The following is a 21,115-nucleotide window of genomic DNA, read 5'->3' on the forward strand; positions in this document are numbered from 1 at the left end:
GAAATGAATGATTTAAGTTTCTTTTTATTTTCTTTTCCTCCAGTACACCAGAATATGACCAAGCCTGCTGAGTACCTGCCCTGCGCCCGTCCTCACAGATCCCCAGGCTTAAGAAAGAGATGAGAGAAGTGCTATTATATACAGGTACAGTAGGGTTCAGATGTGTGCATTATAGTTCCCAGCTGCAAAGCGTTGCGTTAGACTTCACTTGCTGGTGAGGTGAGACAGCTTCGTAGCCAAGTGGCCTCCCTCAAAGGACAGAGTGTGGTGTGATTGTGTCCCGCATCCCATCCCATCCTAATTCAACGCCTTCCTTTTTTCCCTCGTCTGCTCCAAATTCGTACACTTTACACGCCGTTCTGGCCGTTGATCTTTTGTCTCATACACATTTATTGGGGGCCCATGCGAAGGCCACCGGGTCCGGCACCACCAGCCAATTTGGCTGCCAACTTGGGGTACTTCTCTGTGACTTGCACTTGTGTTCGAGTGGCCTCGGCATAGGACAAGGCATTCACGATCTCGCCTTCGGTTCGGGCGAGCTCGGCGGCACGCTCGAAATACTTGAGAGCAGCAGGGACATTGTTCTGCTGGAGGAGGAGCTGAGCCATAGTAGCAACAGCGATATCGCACTCGGGGTCGACTGTTTCGTTGTTAGCACAATGTCACACTGGGTTGGCGTTACAACACTCACTAATAAGGGCCTTCTTGCAGAGTGCCTCGGCCTCCTTAAAGTCTTGCTTCCACTGGAAGAGAGCCAGGGCCTTGTTGATGAGCGGCAGGACGTTCATAGACATAGGCTTAGTCTGCTTCTCCATCTCCATAGCGGTATCAAACTTCTCAACGGCTTCGGAGAAGTTGCCTTGGTCGAGAAGCAACTCTCCGTAGTAGTTGTAAACATCGGGTACCTGAGGGAAGTTCTTGATGCATCGTCGGAAAGTAGCCATTGACGAGGCGATCGAGCCCATCTTGTACTGTGTAACACCGAGTTGGATGTGGGAGAAGATGAAGTCCTTGTCGAGGTCGATAGACTTCTGGTAATCCTTCTGAGCATCGGCAAGATCGCCCTTGATGAAATGGGCTTGGGCGCGGTGGTAGTAAACATCAGGGTCGTTCTTATCCTGCTCAAGAGCCTTGGCGAACTCGGCCTCGGCCTTGTCTGGCTCACCAAGCTCCAGGCTGATGCTGGCGCGCTTAATGTAGCTTTGCGTCATTGAGGGGTCAAGCTCAATACTCTTGTCGAAGTCCTGTGTGGCTTCGGCGTGGTTGCCCAGAAGAGTGCGGAAAGTACCCCTCATGTTATAAGCAAGTGCTTCATACTCGCCAAGATCGCCGAGCTCCAGGGCCTTTTCGAAAGCTTGTCGAGCCTCCTCGTATCCGTCACCAGTCTTCTTCTCCAAAGCTTGAAGACCAATCTGCACCTGTCCCTTGCCGGTATCGGGATCCAACTCTTCTGAGTCTTCAAGGCCTTCGGGACGAGGCTTGGGACGGAAGCTCTGGAGGTAGTTGCCAACGAAAATGGGGCTAGGCAGCTTGGGTGGTCGGGAAGCCATCATTTCCTTGGCCTTTTGCTCGGCAAAGGTCTTGAGAAGGCGCTCGACAGCCTGGGCGGTAGACTCGCTCTTGAAGTTGTCGATGATACATGAAGCTGTGAAATCGAGGAGGGCCTCGGAGTACTTCTTCTGGTGCTCGTAGGCAGTAGCGCGGCGGTTGATGGCCTTGACATACTCAGGATCCATGTTGATGGCGGCGGTGGTGTCCTCGATAACTTGATCCCATTCGCTCATGGCGCTGTGGCAGGCAGCTCGGTTGGAGTAGAAAACAGGGTCGGCCTTGCACAGGATGGCCTTGGAATAAAGCTCAATGGCTTTGTTATACGACTTATCGCCGTACGCTTTGTTACCAGCCTGCTTCAGTTTGGCGGCATAGTCTTCACGCTGTTCTTGAGTAAGGCTAGAAACGGACTCCTCGTCGACGTCGGGCAGCTCCGGCTCTGTCTCAGCAGAAGCAGGTTTGGGTTGGGAGGGGCCGGATGAGGGTGCTTCCTTATCGGCTTTGCGATCGGCTTCCTTTCGCTTTCTCCTCTCCTTCTTGCTGATTTTTGGTGTTGTGTCCTTGGCGTTCTAAAGTTTTGAACAGAAAAGTTAGCCAACGGTAATTTGAACTACTGTGTGGTTCGATACAGAACCGCATCGTTCGGGCGACAATAACAAGAAGGCAATCATCAGGCTGACAGCAGCGGGACATACGTTGTCATTGAGGTAGTAAATCACACCAGCACCTGTAACAGCAATACCGACACCAGCAATAGTGTAGACAACGGTCTTGTTCTCTGAAGCCCAGTGCGTTAACCGCTCCCAGAGGCCAGAGGAAGGGTCGACGGGAACGACGGTTGGCTGGCCCGGGGCCATTGACGGAATTGGACCTGACATTGCGAAGCCTATGAATTAATGAAATGGACCGGCGAGAGGACGAGGGTGGAAGTGAGGCCGTCGAAGCGGAATTGAAGGAGCTGAGAGGGAGGAGCCGATGATGTAGAGGCGCAGTATCAATCAAGCAAAACCAAAAACCAGTACCAGTGTAGTGTAGTGGTTGTATGGAGGTAGGTAGGTAGCTTCGGCGGCGGGTTGGGCGGGCTGGGCTCGACTCAACTTAGTACGCGCAGAAAAAGCTGAACCTGAACCTACTGGACGGCTATGGTTCGAAATTTGGCGCGCCAGTAGTGGGGGTTCGCGGGCCGGGTCCACTGAAAGTTTTTCCGATCAGCACCACCTGCAACTTTTAGTCTGTAGATAGCAGGTTGAATTACACTGGATTGACCTTGATGATGACCCGGAGGTTCGCAGTGACGCTATAGATTGGATCAGTTCCATCCATGTCGATGTCCTTCTGGTCTGGTCTAATGTTATAGGCAGGTAGGCAGGTAAAAGATTCCATCCATGCTTGGGTCTGCATATGACGTCTATGCCTGAGGCACTCGGACAGTTTTGTTCAATGACGAAGAGGGGCCAGCGAGTAAGTAAATAGCCCGATCGATGCCCATAATAATAATTATCTACCTACCGACCTATGTAGGCACTATTTCCTCTGGGCAGCTCATATAATTACCTACATAGATCCATCCATCCAATCCCGACAGGAGTTAAGACGGGTTCATGATCCTTGAATGATCGCTCCAACTGCACTGCTTTGTCCTCTCTGCGGTCCCTGCCACTCATGTCTAGCGGTCTGTCGATTTCTGCGAATAATGAGGTGACATCTATTGGTCATTGCGGGGGGTTCTATCATGATTCGGCACTGACCTACATAGCAATCAGACCCAGCGCAATGTAGTATGTAGACTAGGTATGTCTGGGTACTTTATACCAGATCGATCTGAAGAATCCATTCATTCATGATAGAAAATATGGAGAGACGCATCAAGCGAATGCAGGTTTAGCAAGCTGTCTTAAGCACTTACTCTAATCTTTCAAGGGTCCCATATAGTAAAGTAAGACTTGGCAAATGTTGGTCAACATTGGATGCATATAATACGCCAGTCTTCAGCAGGATTTTACTGTACATCACTCAAAAACTGATATGATGTCTCATTTATACAAGTCGCTGAGTTGGTTTCTAAATCTCCTCAGCTTCACTCAATGCGGAGGCACTGTTTGAACTTTATGACTAATTATGCTCCATCCATATAATAGTCCTCCCGTACCTGATTCCTATTTGTTCTCGCTACTTACTTTCACCGTCCCAAAACCAAAGCAAGAGCTCGCCGTAGCTCCTTGTAACAATTTAACCGAAAAGATGACTGACGATTTTTCTCTATTTACCTCCATGAGGTATGATCCGCAACTTGAACAAGTAGGGGGAACCTATGGACTGAGTGGCAAAGGCTGGAACTTCGAAAACGAATCACCTCTATACATGCTCGACTTTCATCGTGACCGGCTTCTCAAAGCAGCCTCACATTGGAGATGGCAGCCCGCAATCGATAGATTATCGGGTGAAGATGGTCTTTCGTCCCTAGCCCAACTCCTATTAGACAATGTCGAGACATCTCAGCGAATGCCGTTGAAGATTAAATTAGTCATGTCTCGGCATGGTGATATCGAGGTTGAGCAGGTCAAGACATCCGAAGTACCTCTGCAGAATCTATTTCCAGCTCGGCTTCCAGAACCCTCTCGTCCTTCACATGATGACGAACCCCAGAGAACTACCACATTCAATCTGCTGGTTGATCAGGCTGCAACCAAGAGATCTGAGTATACTCATTTCAAGACTACAAAAAGACCTATGTACGACGCTGCCCGACAACGCGCTGGTATAACCTACGCAGATCCTGCAGAAGTATTGATCGTCAACCAAGACGACGGGTCTGTTATGGAAGGCACATTTACTACACCTTATTTCTGGAGGGATGGCCGCTGGGTTACACCACCCGTTGCTGCCCATTTCAGCTGGGACCAAGGGAGTGGTGGCCAGGATGGAACTTCTAGGCGTTGGGCACTAGAACGGTATGTGTTGCTGTTGACCAACAACCAATGAGAGGCTGAATACTGATGCGAAACTAGGGGGCTTGTTTCTGAGCAAGAGATTAATGTCGATTCCTTGACTCATGGCGAAGAGTGCTGGATAAGTAATGGCGTTAGGGGTTTCATTGCGGCCACAGTTCGTCTGCTTGGATGACAGGCATATATGCCACCAAGGTCATAATACCTGATTGTCCCATGTTGTGACTGTAAGCACTTTTCTTATGGTGGCGGATTGGGCATGGACACAGCTCACTTGAGATAGTCCGGATTGTCAAGTCTCCTTTTTCAGCCTGTGCAACCTTGCGAATTCTATCGACACTGGAGCTTTTATTTATCGACCTGTCACCTTAATAACCATGTCTACACCAAATCATTGTCTCACATTGCCTGGCTTGCAGTCAGTTGTGGCGAAGGTAGTTCACCAACCGTCAGGCTTTTTCGACAATATGTCTCTTGTTCGTTCCTCAGAAAAGGTCCTTGGAGCGAGTTTATTGGGTGATACTGGCCATATAAAACAAGCACTGTTTGGCTTAGAATCGAGTGGCAATGTAGATGTCGATACCTCGCTTGATAAGGTGTGAGGTTATATCAGCACGAAAGCATATTGATGCGCGGCGATAGTTTGTCAAGCCTGAAACACCGACAGGGACATCTTCAGCCACAATAAATACCTAATACGCCAGAAATCTGTTAATATGTTCGAAGTTGGTTACTTTCAAGGTGGAAGATATGATGCAGTTGCGATCAATGGTGGTTATTCAGCTGAAGTTGCCAGGTTAACTTGTCGGGTATAGGGTAGCCTAATGCAGAGTGCACTGGACAAATAAACGCGTCTCCTGGAAACTTCACAACAATGCAATTCACCTGAGCAACGTAACAATAAAAAGCACACCATAATACGTATACAGCGATACTAATGATTACATAGCCACCGGCGCAAATATCCAAAGTGCTGGTCTCGACCACGTTTGGCCCTGGCTGCATGAATTGGCCATAGGTGGCGCGCAAAGTACTGTACATACACACATACAACCGGCATCACATACATATATATCGTGCAGGTGAGACAGATTCAGTTGCTTCCAATCGCAATAGCTCAAACCGAAATCCGGGAATATCATCTTAAGGATCTCTTTCAGCCTGACCTTGCCACTCGGGCCACATTCACAATGAGCAGTCCACACTATATTGATGCCGTACAAATGCTAACCGGCAACCAGGTGCTGCCTTTGGTAAATATAACGAAAACACTCGGGTCACTCTCCACACTTTTGTTACTGGATGACCTCTTGAAACCATTCTCACAGACAAACCGCCTGCTCTTCGTTCCACAGTCATGACCTCCGAGACCCAAGAGGAAGCGATTGCTGAGGGGCGACGCCTATATGGTGCCAAACAATTTAAGCCTGCCCTTAAGTACTTCACCAGAGTATGTGTTGAGTACATGCGGAATTGGTATCAATTCAACTACTGACGTTCTACAGGCGATGCAGTCATGTCCATGTACTCGACAGGGTAAACGCCCACGTTGCAGTTGCAAGAACTTTGAAAAAATAGCCTCCGAGGGTGGTTCTATCTTCAATGAGGCTATGTATACATGCGAGTGCGAGGTTCGCAAGACTTTCAACAAGTGCGACAACAAACTGCACATACAGGCCCTTGATCATCGTGCCGCAACCTTTGAAGATATTAAAGAACTTGAACGAGCCCAAAAGGACGCTGAATGGATGCTAGAGCTTGCCCCAAGACTGCCAGATGTAAGTCGCCCCCTAAATTATACTATCGCAGTCTGTTTACCATTGCAGGGTTACTTGCGACTCGGCAAGATATTGCGTCTCCAGAAAAAGCACGAGTTCGCATGGAAAGTATATACTGCAGGGATAGAGACAGGAAATAAACATCATCAGGTCGACTTGCCCAAGTTCAAGGTAGGGAATGGAGTCTAGGGCGCTCAGAGAAGCAAAAAACGATTGTACTGACCAGTCTACAGAAACTCCAGAATGCCAGACAATCTTTGCATGCTCGATTTTACCGGCGAGATCCATTGAATAACCCCCCCGAGATTATCCAGCGTATATTCAATTACCTAGACTTTGCCTCTCTTGCGAGATGCACTGGCGTTTCCAAACAATGGAGGCGATATCTCTCTGGTCATGGTAATGAGCGCCTTTGGCGGACTCTTCTCTTCACCAGCAAAATCCCCCTTAATCGCCCGCCTGGCATAAAGTCAATCAAGAAACTGATAGCCTACTCGGGGAAGGATGTTCGTCAGATCATCATCGACGATATTTCACGCTTTAGACTCACGCAGCAAAAACTCCTTATCCTTTTAGGGTCAAAGAACCTCGAGCGTCTTGAGCTCCGAGGCAGGGTTGAAGAAGATCTAACAATTCCGAACGCCTCTGGCATCCTAAAGAAGCTGAGCCATATTACCCTCCAGGATATTCTAACTAGGAAACCACAAATACTGAGTCCCCTACTGCACCATGCCAGTGAGAGTCTACAGATCCTACATATCATCGGCTTGCCACAGACAGGCTCGTCTGGCGCCCATTTCCCCCATCTACCCAACCTCCAGTACCTGCGCCTTGAAGAATACTCAAGACCAAGTCCGTTCAGGATGAGCACAGTGAGTTCGGATCTCTGTGGCATAAAGCATCCGTGACTAATTTGACATAGTGGCAACTAGCTCATAAGACACCATGCCTGCAGCAACTCTATCTTCAAGACGTGCAGCTTTCAGCGGAAATTCCTGTAGATACTCGACTTGATGAGTGTTGGCCGAGACTTAGAGCAGTTACAGTACACGGACCTAATGATTCTGACCTGGACACTGCGCATACCATACAGCAACTTACATCGCTGCGAGGCGGGCGTGCACTGCAATATATCGACTTCGACTTTCGATGGAAACCCGATGATGAGGGCCCACTAGGTTTAATAGTCTTGTTAGAGAGATTGAACCAAGAGCCCGAAACGCTAACAACAGACGGATACAACAAACACTGCCAGTACACAGACCTGCGCTCTCTACGTCTTCGCCGGGCCATGATACCCCCTCTGAAACTCCAGAAGGTGCTCGGCGATAGCCTTGGAGCACACAAGCTGCACACCTTGGATCTTGCGTTTCCCCTTGATCATCAAGGTGCCCTTGAAGGGTCTGCCAGTACTCGACATATCCAAGATCATGACTGGCTTCGTGGAGAACATGGCATCAGATGCATCGGACTTTCAGAGTTTAGATTTCGAGCGTATCCTAAAACCGACGACGAAATGTATTTGCCGGGTTTTCTTGCTAGCTTTCCTAACCTTGAGGTGCTTGAGATCAACTCGTCGCATTACGATCAGCGCGAATTCTGCATCATGATTGAGGCTATCCTCAAGGTTACTCACTTGCAGAAAATCTATCAGAAGACCGTTCTTGGTGATTGGGGAGATAAGCTTAGAGAGGCGACCGGGAAACAAGGTGTTGAACTGATTTGGGGAGATAGGCCGCGTCAGTGGCCGCTCATTATTGAGGATGACTCTTAATCCTTGAATAAGTATTAATATTTGCAAACTTGTCTTTCTGAGATATCCTAGAATGAATATAGGCTGGATTTGATCCCCAGGTCGTTACTGGAAACCTGAAAGGGTGCCCACCATCCTCACATAGACGTCGCATCAGTTTTACAGATAGCAATTTATCGTTCAGTAGTGTTCATTGGCGAACAGCCAGTATTCTCTGCCATAACCACACCACCAGTAAACACTTTTCCCGTCTAGACTCCGCCAATCTCTGTAAATTCAGGTGTTTAATACCCAAGTCTAGGTACAATGATACTGAAGCCTCTTTCATGTTGCCAATACCAAGCCACATAACTCAAAGCTCAGATCTCACGAGGAGCGGAATTTCTGTTAACTTAAGCCCTTCCGACCTTGAAAGATAAAACCTGTGCATGCTTCATTAGTGAAAGAATTAAAAGGCTAAGTGTTTGACCTACATCATTCTTGCCTACTGCAACAAGATCGTCTTCAGATACTCGGATGTTCCCAGCACCCTCGACAAATGCGATAGGTGCATCGCCCATAACTTTACGGGCCACATCTCCAACCGTGCTGCCTTTCTTGACAAGAACACAATCTCGGAAGACAAACTTGGACTCTGAGGCACCAGAGCTGAATGTGGATGTGTTTCGAACAGGGAAGACAGGGACGAGACCAAGCAACTCGGCGGCTTTTGAAAGGACCTGTACAACGCCTGTAGATCCAAAGCGATACAGTACCATGTCCTTAAGATTCTCAATCCGTGTACGGTTCTTCTCGTCCAGATCTTTGAGACCGCCACCGGTAGGGTCACCTTGCTCTATCAAGTCCTCCTTGGTGTCGACGAATTCGCTGCCTTCGACATACTTGATATAACCTTGCTTGGCCATTTTTCGCAGGAAGATCTCCGAGACAGCAGAGCACAGTACAATAGTGTTGGGATCTTGCTGTTTGGCGATTTTAGCGATGTTCTTATCGGCATCGGGATGGTCAATCTTGTTGAGTGCGATAACTGTAGGAAATTTCTCATCGATGAAGGCATTGACAACCATCTCGACGGTTTCGTTCGACCAATCCTCGAGAGGCTCCTTGATACCACAACGATCCAAAGCACGGTTCACAGTAGTGGTTGTTGACCCGTACCCAGAGAACTGTGCTTGCAAAGTTTCGGTAGCCGTTGCCTTGATAGCCTGGTGTCTTCGTCGGATAGATCCCCATCTTTGCATGAGATTGCCCAGGACCCAGGCGACGATCTCGCTGCGTAACCAGGCAATATCCACGGATGGGTCATAGCCTCTTGTTTCCTTACCTTCTGCGTCAACGGTACCAGAAACATCGACAACATGGATGAGAGCATCTGCATGACGCAAGTCGTCAAGGAATTTGTTACCCAAACCACGGCCCTCGTGAGCACCAGGAACAAGACCAGCAACATCAAGAAGCTCAATAGGCACAGAACGGCGACCCTCTACGCAGGCACCATAGTTAGGCCTGCATCGATCTGATACATTGAACCTGGTACAAGCACACTCGATTTGGAGGTAGCCAATAGCTCGCTGAGGATCAATCGTAGTGAATCTATATACACATGTCAGCTCACACCACATACACCAGCTTACAAGAGCGCTCATGCTCACGAAGAGCACTGGAAAGTATGGAACAAGGGCGAAGCATACGGGAAGTTGCCTAAGTAACTTGCGATCAGCGCCAAGTTGCGGCAGCTTTGGCCAGGGTCTTTCTACCAACCAACTTTGGACGTAGCGTCAGTCAAGCTGTTGAGTGTTGAACTCTTACCAGCCGAGGGCTTTCCCACAAGGCCAATGAGCGGATCGCGAGGCATTGCGGAGGTGTGGTGGTGTGCTGAGCAAGGGGCTTGATATGAGGCTCAAGCAGCGATTGAGCAACTAAATCAATGTGTAAGACCGGGGTTTTGCTTCAATGAAAGCCGACGGCAATGCCAAGAGCAGAGCAGAGCGATACCGGTAATCGGCCAGTGGCTTCGGGTATGTCGCTAATATTCCGTACTTTGTCTAGGTCCTTGTGGGAATAAACAGCGCAAAAGTTCATAATAGTGAAGAGGTAAACTTAGGTGACTCCATAGCATGGAATGGAAGCCTCACGGCGCAAAATTGGTTCTCGGCCTAAAGAGGCTGAAGTGGGCCGAGAATTTATACGTTACAGAATCCTGTGCTGGAATGGCTTTAGCCCGGCTTTACCGGTTCGTCTTCGCACCTGCCCATTCGTTCTAACGTAGAGCTTGATTTTTGGGGCAAGAGCGAAGAAGCAGCGTGCATTCTTTACCTTTGTCCAAAAGCTTTATTTCCTACCTGGCATCATTCTACTCTCTCTTTTCATATCATGCCATCAACATCACCCCTCCCCATTGATGCCTTTCCCACTTGGGCACGTTTCAATGACGTGGATTTCGTCAATGCCAACTTGCAAGAAACAGACGGAAAGGGAATCGGCCTAGTAGCCGTGAAAAGTATCGTGAACAGAAGCGTGGCAACAGAGGATGAAGCCCATGCGAAAGACCCACAGCATAGAAAAAGCGAAGTTAGCGAGAAAGAGACTGCTGGCAGAGCAGTCGGAGTCGGCACTCAACGGCACGATCAAGACTCTAACCCCCTCATACGAATTCCCTATGAGCTGGTGCTCTCAGCTGCCGCAGTTGAGGAATACACCAAGGTTGATCAGAACTTCCGCCAACTCATCGACTCTGCAGGACATCAGGTAAGACTGTGGCTGGAGTACCTCAACCCCCCGTCTCACAAGACGCACAAGCATACCCAGGAGTCTAAACAGAAACTAATATCGGCATAGTCGACCCGAGGTGATATCCTGATATATCTTTTAGCGCACCTTAGTCTATCCAAGCGAGATGCATCGAGCCCGAAAGGCCCTGCGTCAACGCCATGGACAGAATATCTGAAATTCTTGCCTCGTAATGTTCCTGTCCCAACAATGTGGTCGGAAGTTGAGCGAGCTCTCCTCCAGGGCACTTCTTTAGAGGTAAGTGCTTCTACAAGAGCGTGGTCATGTAAACAGACTCGGTAGTTGCGGAACCGCAGCAAGTTTTGATCAATGCGGTGATGGATTAGTTAAGCCCCCGCAACAGGACACAATGGTCCTAACAGTGTTATAGGCTGCATTGGAAGCCAAGCTCTCATCTCTCACCAAGGAGTTTGACGAACTAAAAGAGAAATCTTCAGAGTTGGCATTCTGGAATACCCTGTTCTGGGAGAAGAACACAGTGACTATTCAAGACTGGACCCTAGTTGATGCATGGTACCGATCGCGCTGTCTAGAACTACCCCGAGCAGGACACGCCATGGTCCCTGGACTTGATATGGCCAACCACTCGCGCCGTCCCATCGCTTACTACGACCAAGATCAGAAGGATGATGTTGTGCTTTTAGTGCGACCCGGGACGGAGGTGTTGGTGGGGGAAGAAGTGAATATCTCCTATGGAGAGAAGCCCCCCGCAGAAATGCTCTTTAGTTACGGGTTCATTGACAGCGAGTCCCCTGTTGAGGGACTAAATCTGCCCGTGAGAGTACTGCCCGATGACCCGCTGGGTAAAGCCAAACTTCACATCTTTGGTGGGCCGCCAACGCTCAACTTGTCTCGGTCAGATGGGGAAATAAGTTGGCAATGCCCCTTTGCATATCTGGTGTGTCTGAATGAGGAAGATGGGCTGGAGTTCAAAGTCCTCCAAGGAGAAGACGGCGAGCGGGAGCTAAGACTTTTCTGGCAAGAAGAAGATGTGACAGCGCAGGCACGCCGCTTTGAAGATCTCATCAAGAACCACCCCCTCTGTCAAATCTTCAGGCTTCGGGTGGTTTCCATCTTGCATGAGGTTGTGTCTGACCATCTCGAGGAGCTCTCCTCCGAGATTTCCCATGATCAGCTTGAGCCATTACGCCGTGCTGGGCACGTTAAGGATGGTAATCTCCGGGCAGCAATCAAACTCAGGGAGATTGAAGCCTCTATGCTGGAAAGTGCTGCTTCAACTCTGGATGAACAGGTATGTACCGCTCAAAGCTATCGGTTCCAGTACCACAAGTCTGCGAGATGTGCTTCAAAAGATGTCGACAAGCCAAGTGGTATTGGCGACTAGTATGATGGTCCGTATGGCTGGACCCTCCATATGACCATGTTCGTGGATAAGGACGATCACCAGGCATTCCGACCAGAATGTCTAGCGCTCTTCCCCAGATTCTTCTCCGAACCCCAGATTCTTCCCAACACAAGAACGTCCCCTCCGCATCTTGGCTTGCTAGTCCATTGATGCCGAAGCCCAGACATGGGCGCTCGGTCACACACCGAGCCTCTCCACAGTCTACTGTCTTCTGTTGTGCATCCAAAAAGGAATAAGACGGCTAACAAGGTGCGTCATCGGGACGATACAGAGGACCCATCTTTTTGCGGACGACCACGTGGTAGCTTATCTCGGATCGATGGAAGCTTCTCAAAGCGGACAAGCGTTTGAAGCAAAAGCCAATGAGGATGACGATTTTAGCTGACTAAAGCACCCTTCGTCGGCTACTGCTGAGCACTGCCGCTTTGAATTTGCGGGGAATCGGCAATTGTTTAAACTACCAGACTGAATGGAGAGCTGCTCGCATGTCAATCGCTTTTTAGAGACAGCCGATGATGCAAATGCTTTTGCGAGACCATTTCTGTTTTTAAGAGCCAATTGACTCTAAACCCGTTCATACACCGCATTTCTAAGGATGAACCGAGTTGTAGTTACCGTCAAAATCAGAGCGAAGTGCCAAATTCTTGACAGTTGCATTACAGGCTTTCAGCTCTTGCATCTCATTTCACGAGGTCTGAAGATTGTCCCACTTTCCAAGCCCACCAGCAGTGGAAAGACTTGCTATGCCAGCCAGCTCGGTAGGTGTCTGTCACATCGGAGTCCAACTAGCTGAACCACCAGCAACTTGTGCACCAAACCTTGGAAAGGATAAATGTGCCCCCGGCTTGTGAATCTGCGAGAGTTGAACGAGCTACAAGGCAGTGTTGGTTGTAGTTGATGATTCTGAGGTGAAACCCAACCGAATGACTGTTGAGACACATGACCTGTCCACAGTGAAACCATATCAAACGATTGCCGTGATCATTAAGTAGAACCGTCGAGTGTGCCAGAACCTGTTGAGTAGTTAGTCGCGAACCCACTTGATACAGCACAAGTGCAGTTTCATGGATCAGGGGATACCCTGAGCAGGCGCACCGGGTATTCTGGAAACTCAACCCCAGGTTTTCGTTATGAATATGGATTCTAACTACGATCTATCTTTCCGGGCTGTTCTCGTGGGGAAGTGCAGCAGAAACGATATCAGGGTTATGTACTAGATTCACACCCTTCGTAATATTTGACACACACCTCTTTCCCAAAGTTCGGGACAGCTTCAGCTGCACTCTTGAGTTGAAGAAACTAGATAAATAAATCCCAGAACGATTAATGGATATGACGATAGATCATTTCAGTTTAAAACTAACGATTAGTTTTCTGGTTATGAGTCATTACTCTGGCTATTGATTGCCCTTCGAGGTATACCTACCATTCAGGGACCACGGTCTACTGCCTTACAAGTTCCATCTGTTTTCATTTACAGGGTCAAAGTCCTAGTTGCACATCACGTAAGCCCCCCTGGTAAAGACATTGGCATATGTTTTACGACATTATTGCAACGGATAGGGAGCAGTATGAACGGTGCAGTTTGTAGGATGCGATTCATGAAGCCTGCAACCTCAAAGGCTGCATAAATGAGGGCGTTCCTATTCGCATTTGAAATGTGAGACTGATGGCACCAGCCCCTTTCGACCACTACCGAAACAAAAGAAAAGAGTGACAACAATCTGGCTAGATCTACTACTACCTGGGCTTTGATGAGAATTCCAGGGCCCAACTGTAAGGAACTAATTAGAGATTAGCTGCGGATCACCCTGTGATCTGCGTCAGGTCCGCACCTAGTAAACGATTGCGGCTCCGATGTGGGTCCCTGTTGCGGTTCCCCCAGCGGCCCCCAGCCCTGGGACATGATAGACTACACCGAGGCTTGAAACTAAGCTGGGGCTGCTCTGCTCAGTACCCGGTTCCATTGGTTAACTAATAGTCAGACAGTGTTTGACGTGCAAGTTCCATGAGATGTGGGTGGCCGATCTCGAAGCTTTTTTTAGTTTTTACTGAGTCTACTCGAAGTTTGGACCTGGTCTCGAGGCCCGTGGACAATACTTGACTTGCATGAACGAACCGGAACACAGCAAGTCATTTCTTCACCTTCACCTTGATGCCCTCGATTCACAGGCTTCCACCGCGGTGAGCATACCAGTGCCGTTCTTCCTTTATTTATTAGTGGCAATCTTGGGCTGCCCAGCCCTGCGGAACCAGGTACCGGACTGTACCGCACCGTAAACTAGGTACGTTGGGAATTAGATCAGTCCATTCGTTCAAGCCATTATTCTCTTGACCTTCCCTACCTTCACCTGTGCCGCAATTACACAGTTTCACCGTTCACATTACGACGGCAGCTCAGCTCAATCATCAGGATCTGCAAAGACGGCAGCACAACGGGCGAGTCAGGAGCTTAGTGCATAAGAGTGTGAAGCTTGGTTAAGTCACTTTAAGTGTCAATGTGGCAGCTTCGTGGCTAGCAATGTTACCTTTTGGTCCATAAAACCGTGTTTAGTTTCTGGGTCTATTGGAACATGAAGACAACTGGTGAAGAAGCGATGCCAATATGTACGGCATCATGTTTAGTTTATAACATGATCGAAGCTGGGGTAATGATGAATATCAGATAAAGCTAAGGGTCCGTTACAATTATGGCGAGCCCAACCCACGGTGACGCTGTGTCCCGTGAGATATGCAGGGTGTTGCGGCTTGCCTAGGGGATCGTCTTGAGGTTGTACAATATGTACGTACTTTGCGGCTCCGTTTGCAAATCAGGCTGGGGCCGTTAGGGCAGAGATTTAAGACGAATCAACTCAGGACCGTTAGTGAGCAAACGCTCCGCCAACACCAAACCCAAGTTAGAACCCCATGGCTAGGGCGGCACGGGAAAAGGAGGGCAATGACGGCTGTTAGCCATGTGTTTTCAGAGACTAAGGTACTAGAAAATGCATTAAGTTACAAGGTCAAGATCTCGCCTGTTCTCAATCAAGTTTAGCAACTTATCAAATTCATATAAGTCCTCCTTAGAGGATTCGTTATGCGTTGATGAAACCGTGGTTATGGCTAGTTGAATCTGATATGCTTTCTTGTGGTGGCGCATGTTGATGGCGCTTACTATTATTCAGCTTGTGGTTGGGCTACCATAGTATACGCGGTTGAGGATGGAGTTGGGTGTTATACATAACTCAAAACAAAGTGATGCCACAACGTATCTTCCCCGCACTATGAAGGCTTACCAGGTGCATGGATCAAAAGCACATAACAATAGCATTCTTGAATAATCCGGGGTAGCGAAACCCTATCCTGGAGAGTGTTTGCCTGTGAAGAGACAATATGGAAAGAGACGGACAAGGCCGGGAGGGTGTGAAGCAATGGGCTGTTGTTCACGTCTCATAGTGTTCTAGAGTCGTGCAAGTGGTGCCATTCCCGACATTGGGGTCAAGGGTTGCTGTGGGCTGACGACCTGCGAGGAACAGCTGAAAGGATGGATATAAATAACGATCCTTTACTTGATACTGCCTTTGTCTTGTATCTGTTCTGTAAACCACCTACGTGCTTGATCTTTTCCGGAGCCCGACGATGGTATAAGAGCTATGAAGTTATGCCGTAGCCGCAACGATCTTGACTGATGGGAAATAGCTGGGAGTTATACAACCATTGATAAGGTACTCCCAAATGCCAATGATTGGCGTATTTGTGCATTGTAGGAAACAATTCTGAGCCCAATTTGCAGTCGATCCTTGATGGACAAAGCATACGCAGGTCTGATACTAGTAACAAACTCAACCAACACGTGTATATACAAGTAGACTGGCATCCAGAACGTAGCCTATCCGTTTACACAACTTCCCGGACTTGTTGAGAGCTTAACTGAAGTGTCTGACCTCGGTAGGATTAGCCCAGGGCCAGCACGGGCTGGCGACCAAGCATATGTGACTCTTGTGGATGTCCAAGACATCTGCCTCTCCCTACAAGGTAAGGACGAGCGTGACAAAGATACTGGGGGTCCGCTTGGGTCGAAGTTGAATCACAACGAGTTGAGTTACAACCCGTGGACAGAGTCGAATAACCCGAGGCTTCAGCGGTTATGGATCGTTGTAGACACGTTTTTACTAGTACCACTCCCCGACTAACAAGGATCTCGTCAAACACGCCCCAGGCAGCGCTAAGACAATCTCGAACGGCAGCTGCGGCTGTAAGTACCGCATGTACCTGTTCACGAAAATAGGACCCTCAGAGCACATATCGGTACCTATCGAAACTGCCCTCTTACGTTCTTTCGTTCCCTCATCTTTGGGGGGGTGCTTCTACTTCACATGAAATTCGAGCGAGCGCGTGGAAAGACCCAGTGAGAACCGCTCTTCTATTCACACTGTAATGGGACCGGCAACTGAGGTGAGAGCGATTGTATGGATGGATTGGCATTGGCATCAGCATCCGCATCATCACGATGCTCGGCATCTGCAATGGCAGAACGAATACTGTACAGTAACTCTTCTAATAAGTCTCCTACTTCCTGGAACAGACTGTCAAGGTGTCAACCATGTGCTCTGCAACGCCGTGCACACACTGTACCTCATCGTCATGATCCACGCCTGCCCAAGCTGCCCAGAACTCTGCAGAGACTGGTATTGGGACGCCAAGAATACGCCCCCGTCCGTCCCTTAGATTGTATCCGCATTTTGTACAATGGGAATGGCTGTCTCTCTTTCTCTTTCCCTCTCTTCCACTTCACCTCAACTCAGTAAAGCATGGATGGATCCTGCCTGGGTCTAGTTAGTTAGTGGCAGGCATGGCACTGACCCTCCACTTCGTCCCTGCCCTGGTCTTCCCCCAGGATTTCTAGTACGTCTTTCTCCACACCTCAAGGACAAGACTCAACCCATTCCCATTTCCTCATTTCTACTAAATCTTGCTCTTTCCCACCCCAGTGATCCCGAATCTTATCTTCTTTCCAATTTACCTTTATCTTCTACCATTACCATTGTTCCTTGGTGTTCATGTTCTTTTACCCCTATCGATCCTTTTCATATATCTTACATTTAAATATTCCTCCTTATATCCTCATCGTCTCTCTCCAAGATACCCAATCGTCTTATCCACCTACTCACTCAACTTTATATCACCGCGTTTTTGCCCAACCCCACCAATCAAATCATCCGCTCACAATACACACTTAATTAGTCTGGTTACCTTTCAAGTACCAACTGGAGACCTCGGCTATTCATACCTTGGTAGGAACCATTCGAGAATTCGGACTTTGACCGTTCGATCGTGGACCATCTTGTTGGCGACAGAGCAAACACCATACAACATAATATAATATCTAAGGAGTAGCCCGGTGCAGCACACAGCAATCCTGGCAATTCGATCACCGGCCAGCGGCTTTTTCGGCGATTTAGCCGCCCTTGTTACATAACTCTTTATACGATACGGCCCTTCACATACAATCACCAAAATGCCCGGAATTCTACCTATGAAGGTCATCAAGGTGGGCACTAGCTCTCAGAGCCGAATTGCCCAAGCCTGTGATCGTTGCAGAAGCAAAAAGATTCGTTGCGACGGAATTCGCCCTACATGTTCTCAGTGCGCCAATGTCGGTTTTGAATGTCGGACAAGTGACAAGCTCAGCCGCCGTGCGTTCCCTCGTGGATACACAGAGTCGTTGGAGGAACGCGTACGACAACTGGAAAGCGAAGTTCGAGAGCTCAAGGATTTATTAGACGAGAAGGACGAAAAGATCGATATGCTTTCCAAGATTCACGGCAACCGACCAAGTCCTTCAATGCCCGTGAGCAGCCCTACTGTCCCAGAATCTCGGAATGAAACACAGGTTACAAAAGAGGATACCTTCCGTGTACAAGCTGCGCCTTTATTACTTGGAGTTGAGAACTCTGATTCTTACTTCATGGGCGCATCCAGTGGCCACACCTTTATCGGTAATTCCCCTTGCCAGCTTTCTGTTGACCCTGACTGACACATGCAACTAGACGCCTTCAAGCGCAAAATTCAAGAAGCCGGAAAACCTAGCACTGATTTCCATACAGAAGCGTTCTTGCATATCCAGGGCTGTAAGTCTCTTGGCCCCAAGACCTCTGAACAACCCTACGCAGCCCCTCCTCGCCTCTTCTCCGATCGCTGCGTCAATGTTTATTTCCAAGAGTGGGCACCTCTCTTTCCTATCCTGCATAAACCAACATTCCTCCACGTCTACGAGGAGTTCGTGGCCGACCCAGAGAAAGTCAAGAGTAATCACAAGCTTGCGCAGCTTAACCTTGTCTTTAGCATCGCCGGCCTTTCATCAGATAACCCTGATCTCCCTCAACTTGCCGCATGTGAGGAGCAATGGCGGGCCGCGCTTGACGCTGTTCTGATGGAGAACACCATGTGCACTCTCCAATGCCTTTCCCTTGCTGTTCTTTATTGTACAATGCGCGCCGACTATAAGCGACTCCAACATTACAAAGGCATCGCCATTGGTCTTTCTCATCGCCTAGGCTTGCATCAGAGCCAGAAGAGATTCTCCTTTGGTGCTCTTACAATCGAGACCCGTAAGAAGGTCTTCTGGACTCTTTACACCCTCGACTGCTTCTCCGCCGCTACTCTTGGCCTTCCCAAGCTCCTCAAGGAGGAGGATATCCAGACTGAATACCCATGCGATACTGACGATGAGTATGTCACTGAGAAGGGTTTCCAGCCCACCCTTCCTGGAGAATACACTCGTTTGTCGAATGCACTGGCCCTGTTTCGTGCAACGCGCATTCTTGCCAAGGTGCTAGAGAAAAATTACCCCGCCTCAAGCTCCTATGAGATCTCTCTCCAACAGATGGCTTCTCTAGAGAGTGAGCTGGATGCCTGGTACCACCAGCTACCTTCTCATCTGCGACTCACCTTCGTCCAAGATAAGCCATCCACGGATGTGACTGGTAGCCGCTCGCCTCTACTGGCTCTGGCTTACTACTACATCCGCACCCTCATTTACCGTCCCGCAGTTGGCTCCAACTTGGGCCTAAAGGCAGCTTCAGCTCTAGTATCTATTGGTTCATCGAGCAAGCATATCGTTCAGATTATCCAACTCCTTGAAGAGCGTGGCATGACTTTCTCCTTCTGTCTGAACAGGACTGATCTCTTGGTCGTTTGTGGAATGACGCTTCTCTATCACTCAATCGATCTCAAACAAGACAGCAAGATCATGCGCGATGACGAACGCTTGGTAAATGCCGTGATTCGCATCCTGGATAAGACGGATGCTTCTGGGTCGTTCGATTTCAAGCGTGTGGCTAGCATGCTTGTCACAGTTGACGAATCCGCTGGCTCGCCAATGCACACTTCACGTGAGATGTCGATGGCCCCCGCGCCAGTTTCTAACCGAGGATCGCCGCCAACCGGGGGAGTATCTAAGTCCAAGAAGAAGAGAAGCACAGCCTATCCCTTCGGTCAGCTCGCCGCGGCTGCATCCAGTGAGAGTAATCTTATCGATCATCAAGAGAGGTTGCGCCGCATGACAATGCCATGCGAAGCCGATTCTCGATCTGATATTTACCGTGCTCGGGCTCGTCAGTCATTTGATAATCTCCATGCCGAGGCCCCTGCGGCCCAACGAGGTCATCGTATGTCTACATCGCCTAGACCTGAGCGCAAGGCTTCCCCTCTGTCCCGCAATCTTGACTTTATGCCCTTCGCCCATAGCTCACAGTCGCCACAACCGCTTTCACCCCATCAGGCTCGTGCACACTCTCATTCAGGAGCGACACCCCAGGCCAACCACCTGATGATGAATTCTCCCATGGCTGCCGCTAAAATGAACGGGGTTTCGACTACTGAATGGGAGACTCTTCTGGGGTCATTGGATGGTGGCATGAACAATGTCTACGACGCCATATACGGTGGACAGGGACTTGTGAACGAGAGTGCGATTGCTGTAAGCAACTGCGGCGACTGGCCCCCAGACAACTGGGACCTTACTGGCTTTAGTATCACCGAATTTGGAAGCAACCCACAGCCTCCTCAGAGTGTTCTTAGCATGAGCGATGAGAGCCTTAGCTCGGGCGAAGAAGTCGGACCTTCAGAACTCGGATTAAGTGTCGACAGCGTCGACTACCGCAACCACATGGTGTCACAGCAGCACAACCACGAGGCGTATGTGATTTCCGATCGGATGGAGACATTTCCTATTTTGTAACAGTGGAAGAAAATATGATACCTTGGGCAGCTGTTGTTGAGAAATTGGGCGTTCAGGCAAGCGTTTCTTTTCCATGGCGTTGGGTTATGTTTCATAAATGTTGAAACGATTTGATGATTTTGGGAGACGGCCAGGGCTTGCCTGGGGGTCACTCTCGTTATTTCTTGATATGAGCGTTTCCGTTTTGGATTTACCGCGCTATGATACTTGGAGCATAATTCGACAGATAACTTATTGACACTGATAGCGGTTCTCTACTTGTTCTCAGGAAGAGACTCGTGTCAGTCCAAAATGATGGCCAGAGTCCGAAGACCAGCCTCGCAATGCAGTGAAGCCTAGATGATCTAGTTTTCAGCTTGTGTATTGCAAAAGAATAAGAAAAAAGCCAATTCATCCATAAGTCTCCAAGCATCTCAGTGACATGACACCAATCATCATACTCAGTAATTGCTTCGGCGCCCTCCGATGCAGAGCGGGTTTCCACAGCAGGGTTACATTTTATATTGCATAGCATGTGCATTCAAAGGTAGAGAGAGGTAGTGACCGCATCTCTTGGCCGGCCGCCCCGGTTTCCAAACGGGACATGAAAAGGTGGGAAACGGGAAGGGGCAGTCTTGGCCGGATCTGACAGGATGAGTTGCCGGTGTCAAAAAGCCAAGGGACTGGACCGCAGTAGTAGGAAGAAGGGGTATGAAGGAGAAGGTGTGC

At 49.0% G+C, this 21,115-nt stretch overlaps 6 protein-coding genes across 6 annotated transcripts; 4 read left to right on the forward strand and 2 right to left on the reverse strand.

Annotated features, from left to right (window-relative positions):
- Nucleotides 1–15: 15 nt before the first annotated feature.
- B0J16DRAFT_334495 (uncharacterized protein) lies at nt 16–2,654 on the reverse strand. Its single transcript, XM_046126963.1, has 3 exons — nt 2,247–2,654; nt 692–2,120; nt 16–640 (listed from the first exon to the last, which is right to left on the reverse strand). Exons 1-3 carry the CDS (start codon nt 2,427–2,429, stop codon nt 390–392), a joined length of 1,863 nt encoding a protein of 620 aa, XP_045987044.1. The 5' UTR covers nt 2,430–2,654; the 3' UTR covers nt 16–389.
- Nucleotides 2,655–3,792: 1,138 nt separating this feature from the next.
- Nucleotides 3,793–4,674, forward strand: B0J16DRAFT_381027 (aminotransferase; the record flags this gene model as incomplete). Its single annotated transcript, XM_046131126.1, has 2 exons — nt 3,793–4,502; nt 4,560–4,674. 2 exons carry the CDS (start codon nt 3,793–3,795, stop codon nt 4,672–4,674), a joined length of 825 nt encoding a protein of 274 aa, XP_045987045.1.
- A 1,047-nt stretch (nt 4,675–5,721) lies between these two features.
- On the forward strand, nt 5,722–8,237 carry B0J16DRAFT_72008 (uncharacterized protein). The gene is made up of 5 exons (XM_046134366.1): nt 5,722–5,949; nt 6,005–6,277; nt 6,326–6,448; nt 6,511–7,149; nt 7,200–8,237. Exons 1-5 carry the CDS (start codon nt 5,857–5,859, stop codon nt 8,049–8,051), a joined length of 1,980 nt encoding a protein of 659 aa, XP_045987046.1. The 5' UTR covers nt 5,722–5,856; the 3' UTR covers nt 8,052–8,237.
- B0J16DRAFT_71901 (P-loop containing nucleoside triphosphate hydrolase protein) lies at nt 8,237–10,052 on the reverse strand. The gene is made up of 4 exons (XM_046134365.1): nt 9,792–10,052; nt 9,722–9,731; nt 8,504–9,623; nt 8,237–8,452 (listed from the first exon to the last, which is right to left on the reverse strand). Exons 1-4 carry the CDS (start codon nt 9,883–9,885, stop codon nt 8,423–8,425), a joined length of 1,254 nt encoding a protein of 417 aa, XP_045987047.1. The 5' UTR covers nt 9,886–10,052; the 3' UTR covers nt 8,237–8,422.
- Nucleotides 10,053–10,345: 293 nt separating this feature from the next.
- Nucleotides 10,346–12,749, forward strand: B0J16DRAFT_72021 (uncharacterized protein). Its single transcript, XM_046134367.1, has 4 exons — nt 10,346–10,778; nt 10,869–11,057; nt 11,191–12,072; nt 12,458–12,749. The coding sequence occupies exons 1-4, from the start codon at nt 10,404–10,406 to the stop codon at nt 12,569–12,571; spliced, it is 1,560 nt and encodes a 519-aa protein (XP_045987048.1). The 5' UTR covers nt 10,346–10,403; the 3' UTR covers nt 12,572–12,749.
- Nucleotides 12,750–17,505: 4,756 nt separating this feature from the next.
- Nucleotides 17,506–20,502, forward strand: B0J16DRAFT_72057 (fungal-specific transcription factor domain-containing protein). The gene is made up of 2 exons (XM_046134368.1): nt 17,506–18,164; nt 18,216–20,502. Exons 1-2 carry the CDS (start codon nt 17,684–17,686, stop codon nt 20,405–20,407), a joined length of 2,673 nt encoding a protein of 890 aa, XP_045987049.1. The 5' UTR covers nt 17,506–17,683; the 3' UTR covers nt 20,408–20,502.
- The last annotated feature ends 613 nt before the right edge of the window (nt 20,503–21,115 follow it).

The sequence above is a fragment of the Fusarium flagelliforme genome, assembly GCF_020744385.1.
Source record: "Fusarium flagelliforme strain FIESC 12 MPI-CAGE-AA-0113 chromosome Unknown B0J16scaffold_2, whole genome shotgun sequence".
In the NCBI taxonomy this organism is placed as follows: domain Eukaryota; kingdom Fungi; phylum Ascomycota; class Sordariomycetes; order Hypocreales; family Nectriaceae; genus Fusarium; species Fusarium flagelliforme.